Source organism: Clupea harengus, chromosome 2 (genome assembly GCF_900700415.2).
Source record: "Clupea harengus chromosome 2, Ch_v2.0.2, whole genome shotgun sequence".
Lineage (NCBI taxonomy): Eukaryota > Metazoa > Chordata > Actinopteri > Clupeiformes > Clupeidae > Clupea > Clupea harengus.
The window spans coordinates 11,954,533-11,967,118 of record NC_045153.1 but is presented as its reverse complement, the minus strand read 5'-3'; the positions used below and the strand labels follow the sequence as shown (position 1 = coordinate 11,967,118).

General features: G+C 49.9%; 1 protein-coding gene across 1 annotated transcript in view; it reads right to left on the bottom strand.

Moving 5' to 3' along the window:
• Positions 1 to 862: 862 nt before the first annotated feature.
• Positions 863 to 12,586, bottom strand: part of LOC105904636 (prostaglandin F2 receptor negative regulator-like) — a 30,205-nt gene continuing 18,481 nt past the window's right edge. The window contains exons 6-9 of the mRNA XM_031582773.2: positions 11,228 to 11,662; positions 9,567 to 9,674; positions 3,548 to 3,871; positions 863 to 3,170 (exon numbers count right to left, since the gene is read on the bottom strand). Of these exons, the coding sequence (XP_031438633.1) occupies positions 3,007 to 3,170; positions 3,548 to 3,871; positions 9,567 to 9,674; positions 11,228 to 11,662 (1,031 nt within the window). The 3' untranslated portion in view covers positions 863 to 3,006. The remainder of the gene's footprint in view (positions 3,171 to 3,547; positions 3,872 to 9,566; positions 9,675 to 11,227; positions 11,663 to 12,586) is intronic.

Sequence of the window (12,586 nt, the reverse complement as noted above, 5' to 3'; positions counted from 1 at the left end):
ACACACAAATGTACAGAGAGAGAGCGAGAGGGGGAAAGAGAGAAAAAGATGAATAAATCACCAAACAAAACCTCTTAAGGTTTAGAGGTTTGTTTAAAAACAGCATCAGGCCCTCCATGCTCTCGTGTCGATCCAGCCAACCCACTCCACCTTGGCCGTGGAGGCAAGTCGACTGTGACTTGGCAGAAAGCGGATCGACCTCAACGGAACTGCACGGCTCGACCTCAACGGAACTGCACGGCAGCCTAAAACAGCAACAGGGACACTGGGCTCCCCACAGAAAGAGAACAAGAGAACTGGGTAGATATCAAGGGAGGGAGGGAGGGAAAGAAGGCATGCGAAAGAGAAGGAAGAGAGGGAATGAGAGAGATGTGTGAAAAGGGGGGAGAGTATGCAAGAGGGAGAGAGAAAAATACAAGGGAGGGCGAGGGGAGAGAGAAAGAGAAAGAAACAGAGAAAGAGAGAAAGAAAGAAAGAAAGAGAGAAAGAAAGAAAGAAAGAAAGAAAGAGAGAGAGGGAGAGAGAGATGAGAAGAGCGTGTGAGAAGAAAGGGAAATACAACTTCAGCCATCAGCCTGGACAGAAATACTCCAAACACTTCCAATGTTCTGCATATGAAACAAAAAATCTGAATCAATAATTTAGAGGTAGAGACTGTGCAGGGGCGATTCTCCCAGGACCGGCAAAGATTCAGGACACACACACACACACACACACACACACACACACACACACACACACACACACACACACACACACACACACACACACACACACACACACACAGAGAGAGAGAGAGAGAGAGAGAGAGAGAGAGAGAGAGAACATGAACAAACACACACACACAGCAAGAACCAAAAACTTGCATATAAAACTTTTATTATGGTATCAATTTTTGGAAGGCTTCTTGGATCTGTTTTTCTTCTTCCTTTCTGTTGGGAGAGTGGGATCGTGACTCTGGCATTTACAAAAAAGAAATCCTTATTGATCTGAGAGATGGAGCGCGGGGGCAAGCGTGAACAGAGGAACTCATGAACAACCAAGCAGAACATCCAAAAATCAACTCACATTTACAAAACACCCTCCCTCCTCCACACACACACACACGTCCATTAAAAACAGCAAGTAAAACAGTGAAACATTAAAGAGATTAAAAACATGTCCGGTGAGTCTCAACACCTAACCCCCCCTGGGCCTCTGTCGGACTGGGGTGGGGGGTAGGGGGGGTCTTCCCCCAGGTGCTGTGCTTGTTTCTGCCACCAGGGCGGCACACTTGGATGGCTCCACATCACAGATGCCCCCCCCCCCCCCGATGTTAGGGCTTAAAGTCCAACAGCTGGCTCCACTCACAAAACATTCTGTATGGATGACCTCATGGCACAGACAGAGAGTGTGTTTACAGCGAGCATCTGTGTGTGTATGTGTGCTTGTGTGTTCATGGTGAAGGGTACATTGCAGGGTCGCCAAGGCAATGCAAAGGATACCGACTGTCAGGGTGCTTGAGATGCACGCCTAAACATCAGGTGTGGGGCAGTGGAGGGGTAAACACACACACACACACACACACACACACACACACACACACACACACACACACACACACACACACACACACACACACACACACACACACACAGTATGCCATTGCTCTGCTCTCTTCTTTTTTGAAAATCCATGGACACCACACACACACACACAAATACATGCATACATACACACACGCGCACACACACAGACACACACACACACACACACACACACACACACACAAGGCTAGTCTCCAATTCTGACAAGGTCAGAGGTCACTCTATGGCCATCCGTCTCTGCTGCTCTGGAGTCCATCTCTGGGGTCATTGTGTAATCCCCGGCACCGCAGAGCCGTGGAGGTTGGGAGGAAGGGCCCCGTCCCCTGGGAGTGAGAGATGTCTCTGTCTGGCAGGCCCCCCTGGGGGTCACCCGCCTGACAGGCCTGGGCCGGGGGTACGGCAGTTTGGGGTAAAATATGTGGAAAACTGGGGTGGGGTGGGGTGGGGTGGGGTGGCGCGGGGTGCAAGGTTTTGAGGCGGGTTGCAGTGGTGCTTTCGGGTGGGGATGGTTATGATCACGGGAACACAACACCAATAGTTTCCAGCCGAGATGTCTCCTGGGGTAAGAGAGGGTCTCCAGGATAGGGTGAAGTGTCTGCAGCTCCCCCCCCCCCACCAACATGATGCAAGGCAGCCAGCTTCAGTTACAGATACTGCAGCCCCCCCCCCCCCCCCCCTCCCCCCTCCACTGGGCTACAGCTGTAAATCACACAGTCATTTAAGAAACTCCATTCCATTTTATAAACACCCCCCTACACACAGTCTGCCAGCTTACTCAGCCCCCCCCCTTTCCCCTCCGAAATGTACTCTTCCACTGTACTCTTAAAACACCACGGTCACAGGGGTGGTTGGTGTGTGTGTGTGTGTGTGTGTGTGTGTGCACACTCGCTGTGCCACTGCTGGTGAGGTTTTCCTGAGAAAAGTGCATCATCGGACTCAGCAGTGGTTTAACAGTCTTAGCAGAGTGGTCCGACCAGCACACACACACACAAATACTTTTGCCTTTGAAGTGAAGTCTTAAGCGATAAGCTTCTTCCAAGAACACATAACACACACACACACACACAAAATATACTGTCTCTTAAAACACACACACTGACACACACACACACTTTGCGTTCTCCTCTCCCCCTCTGTCTTTGAGAAACAGTCTTACGCAACAAGCTTCTTCCCGAAACACATAACCTGGCCTTTTACGGCATGCCAGGTCGGCCCCCCAGGACATCATACGTGTGTGTGCGTGTGTGTGTGTGTGTGTGTGCGCGCGTGTCACAGACGCCTCGAGAGGGAGCCTTGGGGGTCACATTGAAGGGAAGGAGTCTGTGGAGAGCGGGGAGAAGGGGGGGAAGCCGCCCGTGGCCGCCACGGAGCGTCCCCCGGGGAGGGCGCGGCGCAGCGGGGGGAAGGGCGGGGCGGTTAGTCAATCCATCTCCATGTCCATGAGCTTGTTGCTGGAGCGCGGCGTGTACTGGGAGTTGCGGCAGCAGCAGTGGGCGCAGATCAGGCCCAGCAGGATGGAGAGCAGACCCACGGCCAGAGACGAGCCCACGCCGTACAGCAGAGGCAGACGCATGGACTCCCACACTGAAACACACACACACACACACACACACACACACACACAGGAAATATGAGTTAGAGACACAAATGCAAACACACACAATACTAGTTAAACATAGACACACAGGCAATACTAGTTAGACACACACACACAGAGGAGAATTGGACACACACACAAACAGGGAACACACACACACGCACCATAGATCAGATAGTAGTGACACATACACACATTCACTTAACATGGTCTTCCATGCATATCTTCAAAACAAACATCTACATACTATAGATACTAGATCTAGGACACTTCATGTTCATACTCTCTGACTCTCTCTCCCCTTAGAACACACACACACAAACGCACGTGAACACACACACACACACACAGGGGCCTGACTCACATGCCAGCCTGATGGAGAGGTAGATGGGCGGCGAGGTGAGCTGGCGTCCTTGGCTCCAGGAGCCGGAGGCGGGTGCCAGCAGCCAGGGCGTGGCCACGCAGTGGTACTCGCCGGCGTCGACGTCCCGTGCGCCGTGCACGCTCAGCGTGAAGGTGTGCGCGTCGCTCCGCTCCAGGCTGCAGTCCGTGCTCTGATTGGCCCCCGTCGCCGACGCGCTCTTCCTGACCACGCCCCAGCGGTCCATGCTGAGCAGAGGCTCCGCCCCGCCGTTCTCCAGAGCGTGGACGGGAGACTGGAACCACTGCACCTCAAACGACACGTCACCTGTGAGAGGGAGGGAGGAAGGAAGAGGAGGAGAGAGAGAGAGAGAGAGGGAGGAAGAGAGGGAAGGAGAGAGGGAGAGATGGGGGGGGTGATACAGATGAGATAGAGAATGAGTAAAAATACAAAACAAGAGAAAGATCAGAACAGAGAATGAATAGGGAGAAATAATGAGAAGAAAATAGGGAGCGCGAGAGAGAGAGAAAAAACTATTATGTTAACACATCTAAATGCTATTACATTATAAACAGTAATGCGATGACACACAGGAGACGTCTGTTCCATTGTGTGATATCATTACAGCAGTTAATAGGCCATTACATGTGTTTCGTAAACAACAAACACAAAGACATTCTTCTAGAACTTTCCATGACGACAAAGGCACGCAGGCAGGGGTGTGCCCTGGGGCTGCCATGCCGACAGGCTGTAGAGGTATAGTCACATGGAGGAGAGAGACAGAGACAGAGACAGAGACAGATACAGAGAGAGAGAGAGAGAGAGAGAGAGAGAGAGAGAGAGAGAGAGAGAAAGAGAAAGAGAAAGAGAGAGAGAGAGAGAGAGAGAGAGAGAGAAAGAAGGAGAAAGAGGCAGGCTGCAGCACGTACACAGTTCTGCTTCAGAATGACAGGAATCTAGAGGAAGAGCCAGAGGCAAACTCTAACCTGACAGCAAACACAAAAACGCCACAGTTCACCTCAGCCACACCTATGTGCGCACGCACGCACGCTGAACTGCACTCTCATACTAATTTGCCCGAATGCACATACACAGGTAAAATATGTTCTGAAAAACATATAAACCTGTACAGATTAATCTACAAAGATATAAAAAATTAAAACGAACACACACACACACACACACACACACACGAGTGAGACCAACGCTCCTAGAAGAATCGTCAGCGGCACCCAGATGCAGGTCAGCCCAGTTCAATAAGCATGAATAGATCAGGCCTGTTTACCTGCACTAAGTACCTGCTCAACAGACAGGGTGAGGACTCATCTCTCCAACTACACCAGCCAAGCCTGTAAGGATCACTAAGGCATTTAAATACCTTTCACACACACACTTGCTTGCACAGACACACACACAAACACACACACACACACGCACACACACAAACACCTACCCACCTGCAGACAGACAAACACACACACACAAACATCAACCCACCCGCACAGACCGACACACACACACAAAACTTGAAAACCATCCAAACAGCAGAAGCAGAAATCCATACTCGACGCTGAAATATATATGCTCTCGGACAGCTTCTATTTCAGTATCCAGTTAAGATGGACCCATTGAGGAGTAAGATGGACACGAGGGGCCCATTTTGGAGTAAGGACCTGGCTCTGGGCCCTACGTGTGTGTGTTCACAGCCAAGGGCCTTACGTGTGTGTGTGTTCACAGCTCTGGGCCCTACGTGTGTGTGTTCACAGCCAAGGGCCCTACGTGTGTGTGTTCACAGCCAAGGGGAAGGGACGAGCGGACCACGGCCAGGCCAGGACTAATTTGGGCCAACTCAGCCCCCACAGCAGGAGATGAGGTCCGACAGGCTGGGAACTAAAAGGACTGCGAGGGAGGGAACTAAGAACCATTCTCTCCGAGTTCATACAGGACTGAGAAGTCCATGTCCAGTCCGTTAAGGATAATCATAAACCACTTTGTGGCAAAGGAGTTGACACGGCTGCAGGATGTCACTGGCGTCTTGCCACGACCATGCCGGGCTCCACGCTTTTCTCACGGTCCAGGGAAAACCAAGCGAGAGAAACGAATTTTTAAGTGTTTTTCTTCACACCAAAAAGATTACGGCAACACACACACACTTCCTACAAAACATGGCTGACAACAGCTATGAATTATAGATTATTAGAATTTTTTTTATTTTTTTTCAAATGATCTGTTTTTTCCCCCCTCCTCACAAACAAACCATTTCACAAGGGTCTTTATCAGCATGTTTTCCCTTAGTAGTCTGTTTTCCCGGAAAAAGTGGTCTGATAGATCCTCCGCGCGGAGCTTCGGTAAGATAATGGGCTGTAGGGGGGGAGTGCAGAAAAAAAAAAAAAAAACAAGGCGTTGTTGCCACGGCGACAGCATCAAAGGGTTGGGGGTCCCAGCAGTCTGCGGGAAGCGGATGCTTTCGACGAACCTGAGCATGCGGATTAAAAGGAGTCTTTCACACACACACACACACACACACACACACACACACTCACGCTCACACACACACACACACCACACTTTGCACTTGAGAGTCCTCTCGCCCCTCGAATTCCGAATCGCAACTAGGCCACCCTGGGCAGGGTTCATATGCAGTGTGGACTGTTTTATCAAGGAGAATCATGCGCAACCATTGCATGCCCATGTAGTTATGTATGGAAAGGTTTATCCATTTTGTAACTTCTCATAGAGTGACTCCCTTGGTGTGTCTTTTACTATTACCTTCAGTACATTCAGACATTTACCCCAAGTAACCGTTAGCTTATTTTTAGCATTTTTATCAGTACGCATTCACTGGAAATCAAGCACACGCCCTTGATGCTACTAGCACCTTGCTCTGCCAATGAAGGCACAGGAACACAGATGTAAGCTAAGCAAACAGAGATCGTTCCCATCTGAGGGCAGTGTGACTTCTATATTAGGTTAACATAGTTTCAGCATGGGAATGGTTTATGTGGCTGAAATTCATCACAGCTTTGTGAGTCACGGCTCAACGTGAAAAAAGCAAAAAGGAACAATCTACTGATCAGTTCTGGAGATGGGGCAGGATTGCATTAGAATTTAACAACTTAAGAGAGCTTTTAGGTATTCAGCATGACTAAACAGGACCTCATCCTGTTCTGTCATACACTCACTCTATCACACACACGCATGTCCAAATACACACACACACACACACACATACACATAAGTTCATGTGCAACACACACACTACCTCTCTCTATCCCATATTGACACACACACACACACACACACACACACACACACACACCACTGTTAATGTTCAAAAAGCGCCGGCATGGACTCCGGTTGGCCAACCAGTGGAGCCTGAGGCTACAGATTCAGACTTGAGGCAGAGTGGAACACTGCCCCTGCAGACTCAGGTGTTTCTCAATGCTCAACCACACCGGTGAGTATGAGCAGTGACACACACACACACGCACGCGCACGCGCACACACACGCACCACTGTTAATGTTCAAAAAGCTCCCGCATGGACTTGTTCGATGCTTAACCACACCGGTGAGTATGGCTAAGTAACACACACACACAAAGATACACACACACAAAGATACACACACACAGACACACATACACACACGCACACACACACACACTTGAGCGGTAGCACACAGAACAATGCCCCTCCTGAGTGTCATGTTACATCCGGTTAGAACAGACCGGTGCTTCCAACACCAACAGCACCTCCTCCACACACCCTAACCCAACAGCACCTCTTCCACATGCTGTAACCCAGCAGCACCTCCTCCACATGCTGTAACCACTGAGAGCTGAGCAGACTGTTTACCTGTCACACTAACTCAGTCCTGTAAATGATTGTCAATCACTGTCACCCCAGTGCCACCCTGAATGACAGCAGTCAACAGACCATGAAGACCAAAACTCCATAACCAAACTAAACTCAGTAGAATGGAATGAAACAGAAAGCAAAACTTGAGTAAATCTGAAGCACAGTGTGCCCTTCTCTTTGAAGGTGAGGCATTGGCAAACATGTCGACGAACCTGAGCATGCGGATTAAAAGGAGTCTTTCACACACACACACACACTCACGCTCACACACACACACGCACACACACACACACACACACACACACACACGCACATACACATGCACACACACTTCTGTCTTATCAGCTCAAGGCATATGTGGCCAGTGGGATCAGACGGAGAGAGGAGGTGGGGGAGCTGAAGCACTTCTTAAACACACATCAACTTTTATGAGTGAGAGCGCCACATTCCAGAGTAATAATGTGGTGTGTGTGTGTGTGTGTGTGTGTGTGTGATGTAACTATGTGAGAATGTGTGTGAGTGAGAGTACGTATGTGTGTGCGTGAGAAAAGAGACAGAATGTGTGTGGCCATGTGCTTGTGTGTGTGTGTATATGCCTGCGTGTGTGCGCGCCTCCGTAAAGGAATGTGTGTCCATGTGCATGCATATGTCTGTATCTGTGTGTGTTAATGTGTGTCACGAATCCTTTCCAAACCCACGTCTTCACCACCGAATCAGAAACAGCCAAACACACAGGTCAGCTGAAGTCTCATTCCAGCAGCTGTTCCTTGGCCACGACTCTGTGCGCACGTCCACAGGCAGCCGCCATTCCATTAGCCACCGCCACCGCCAGCGCCACGCCACCGCCAGCAAGAGGTGTTAACAGACATCAGCACAGGACCCATGCATGGGGAGTCACTGTAACTGGGCCGCCCCTGTTTACCTTCCCCCTCCTCACAATCAAAACACACACACACACAACGGCCATCGACTCACAGAGGAAATCACACCCATGTAAGGCCTGGACAGAGGAGCCACAAATTAATCAGGAGACGAGGGGGGCAGACTAAATGTCACCATGGAAACACAGTGTGAACCGATATGGCATGACGTCAGCAGAGGACTCTGCCACGCGGAGCGTAATCAAGGAAAGGTGTAGCCGCCTATCCAAACTTCCGCGAAAGTCGAGACAAGAGCTCGCTCCGGGCTGTGCGTGATGAGGACAAAAAAGACCGTGGGCCGTCTGCAGACTACGCGCCCGCCGCTCCGAGCCCCGGGAAGTGTGATAAGGAAATAAAAACAAGAGCGGACGAGGCCGTGCGTTAACATAACTGATTGTGTTTTCGTCAGGCTGGCTGGGTTCGTTCGAGGACTTCGGCCGAGAATAAGAGGACAGTTTACTTCCAGAGGAGAGTTACTTCAGTGAGTCAGCGAACGACGCTACAAGACTGTTGACCATCTAGGGTAGGGATGGCTCCCCGCAGAAAAAGGAGAAGTGTGAATCATGAATCATTTATAGGACATTCAAAATGCACACGTCCCCATTAGGGCAAAATTCTCATTAAGTTTGTTGGCTAAATATTCTCTATGAGTAGGCGTCTACACCTCCAAAAGCACATACTAATCCAATGGCCTACTTCATTAATCCTTTATATAACACAATGTCCTTGAAGGAATATCTAAAGTGCTTGTGTGTTTCTGTACAGCAGCAGATCCTCTTTGAATAAGATACTGAATACATTTGTTATGGTGTTATCCACCACTGATAACAACTGTAGGACAGTTTCAACAGTTTCAACACGACTGCAGGGCTGTATGTGCTACGTGATTGAGTAGCTCGTAAGTGCAAGTGTGTGTATGTGTCATTTTGAGTATGTACCGAGCGTAGAAGAGTTTGTCTGTGTGTGAGAGAGAGAGAGAGAGAGAGTTACAGGATAAGAGTGTGTGTGTGTCTGACTGTGAATGTGCTTTTGACTGAATACCTGCGTATGTGAGAGTGAGTGAGAGAAAGAGAGAGAGACAGAGCGAGGATGTGAATGTGTGTGTGTGTGTGTGTGTGTGTGTGTATGTGTGTGTGTGTGTGGTGTGTGTGTGTGTGTGTGTGTGTATAGAGTGTGTGTGTATAGAGTGTGTGTGTGTGTGTGTGTGTGTGTGTGTGTGTGTGTGTGTGTGTGTGTGAACTTGCCTCTGTTAGGAGAAGCCCCTTGGACAGAAATGATGCACTGGAGTTTGGACGTCTCTCCTGGAGACACTCTGTGCTTGTCTGAGTGAATAGACACATTAAACACCGGACCTGTGAGAACACAAACACACACACACACACACACACACACACACACACACACACACACACACACACATAAAAGAAAGATTTAGAGTCATGGTATTCTCTCACTCAACCAACTCTCTTTATCTCAATCCAGTCATGCCTTTACTCTTCTCTCTCCCCCCTTTCTCTTCTCTCTCTTCTCCGTCTCTCCCCTTTCTCTTCTCTCTCTGTCTCTGTCTCTCTCTGTCTCTCTCCTCTCTCTCCTCTCTCTCCCCTCTCTCCCCTCTCTCCCCTCTCTCCCTGGCCAGCCTCTCTTCTTCCCAGGCCACTTGAGCTTTGAGGCCCTGGTGGCCATACAAACGCACAAACAGTGTCAACTGTGTGTCCCCATGACGAGGGGACTTCCATAGCTCTGGTGCTGGGAATCCTCAGGGTCGGTCCAACCTTGGGAATCTACATCTTCGTCTCCATCTCTTTCACTCTTTCCATCTCTTTCACTCTTTCCCTCTCCATCTCTTTCCCTCTCCCGCTCTCCATCTCTTTCAAATCCTCTCTCTCCCTCTATCCATCCCTTTCTCTCTCCATGTCTTTCACTCTTTCACCTCTCTCAGCGCCCTCTGTTCCTCCCGTGTTCTTGCTATCTCTTTGGGGACTGCGAGGCGTTCATCCAGGCTCTGTGCGCTCACAGATTAAGTGCTAATTGGCAGACTGGAACATCCTGGAGGAGACCCTCTTGTTGTTGAGTGGGGGGCCCATGCAACCCCCCCCAGCAGAGAGACGAGCACAAACACAAAGCGGACACCCCCAGCAAGAAAGCGCATAAAAGCCCTCACCCTCCTCTCCGATCCCCTCTAACCAAAGATTAACAGCTTCACCACCCAGCACCTCTCCTCTCCTCCCCCCCCCCCCCCACCACCACACACACAGGCCCTGGCCCACTGGAGAAGGACACAGATACACACACACAGACACAGACACACAGACACACCACCACACACCCTGGCCCACTTGAGAAGGACCAGAGTCAGCACAGTGACCATGGTGAACACAAGGAATCTGCCCCAAGGGATCTACTTTACTGGGCCAGTCATCCAGTGGGGAGAGAGGGATGAACAGAGAATGGGGGCGGGGGGTATAGGGAACGAGGAAGGGAGGGAGGCTTAAGCCATGAGAGAGGGTTTGGACTTAAGCCATGAGAGTCTATAGGGCTTCGCATTCAGAAATGACTGTTTGTGTGTCTGGGCCAAATTCACACAGAACTGTACTAACACAAAACCCCCTCTGTTCAGACATCTCTTCCTTAGTACGAGCGCACACACACACAAACACACAAATATATACTTGTGTAATTCTGCCTGAACTCATCTCTCTCAACCTCACACACACATATACCTACATAACCACACAAACAAACACACACACACACACACACACTCTAACACATCTATTTTTTTGTCCTTCTCCAAATTATGCAACTCCAAAACTCAGGCTAGTACTTCCTTCCTGTGACAGCAGGGAGAGGCAGTAGTGAAGAGCTTTTAGAGATCAGATCACAGAGCAGAACCGACTGACTGTACCTGTGTCCTCAAAGGTGATCCGGATCTTACTGGACTCGGCGCTGACCACCCTGTTCCAGTCCCCTCCAGGGGCACCTGAAGCAGAACCAGAACCTCCTTGCTCCCGTGTCCAGGCGGTGACCTCGCAGTAGTAGAACCCGCGGTCGCTCAGCTGGGCCCCGTACAGACGGAACCGGTACTCCAGCCGACCCGTCTTCTCCAGGGCCACGCTGTCCACCCGTCCTGGTTCCGTCCATTCCTCCAGTTGCAGAACCGAGTCGGCATTCAGAGACAGAACCTTGCGGGATGCCACGCCGGACCTCTCCTCCGTCCGTACCAGAACCGAGTAGCCGGGGTTCTGCAGGTTCTGGCCCGTCACATGACAGCTCATCTCGAATGTGGAACCAGCGCTGGAGGCCTCCCGGATCCGGTGGGCCACCACGCTTAGAACCGGGGCTAGCAGTGGAGACAAAAGAAGCAGATCGTCAATCACTGTGATCAAGAAATGGGCCATCAATTACCTGTATCGAGATCAGATGCACAGGGGTGCCCCTGGAAGTCGACCTTTCCTAGTGACTTTTCATTTAACTACAAGGGGAAAATGGTCTGCCAATGGCCCTGACACCTTAATGGATCACCAATCACTCTAATCGATAAGGGATTATCAGAGAGACGAGTCAGAGGGACGTGCTGGCTGCAAACAAAGCCCTCCCTTAATGACCAGCCACTTAACCATGCAGACTAATTACACGCCATTACATTCAACACCATAACCGCATAAACAAAGATGGATCGCTGGCTGCTCAGATCAATATATGCTGACATCGTGTCTAGAAGTCCTGTCTTGGGAACCAGCATAGTTCAACATATTTCAGTACCTCAGTGTGTTCCAGAGCTCAGTAATGCCCTTATCAACTCGTAGAGTTGTTCTAAAACAGGTTACTGGCTGATACCTAAAGTAACCAAGAAAGCTCATGGTCACATGGCACACACATCATACTACAGGATGTGTTAATAACGCACTACAAAACCACCTGAAAACTACTAAGAGACACGTGTTCACATGTTTGTGTCCATGGCAACAAATGAGACAGAGGAACTATAAAGACAGAGGAACTAAGAAAGGTGGAAGAACGCAATGTTCCATGTACGTAAACGAGAGGCTTTAGTGATGACCACCCACAGAGCTAGAAGTCATAAATTCTCCTGTGTTTCTGGAACTGGAAGCAGATGGACCGCTAGCAACCATAAGCTCCTGGACAGCTAGCGCCGTGTTTATTAAACACCTTACTGTGAGAATTTGTAATAATGACTCATCAGAAAGCATGGCCCCCAAAAATCACCAGGCGCTTTTGGGTAAATATGCCATAACAAAACACT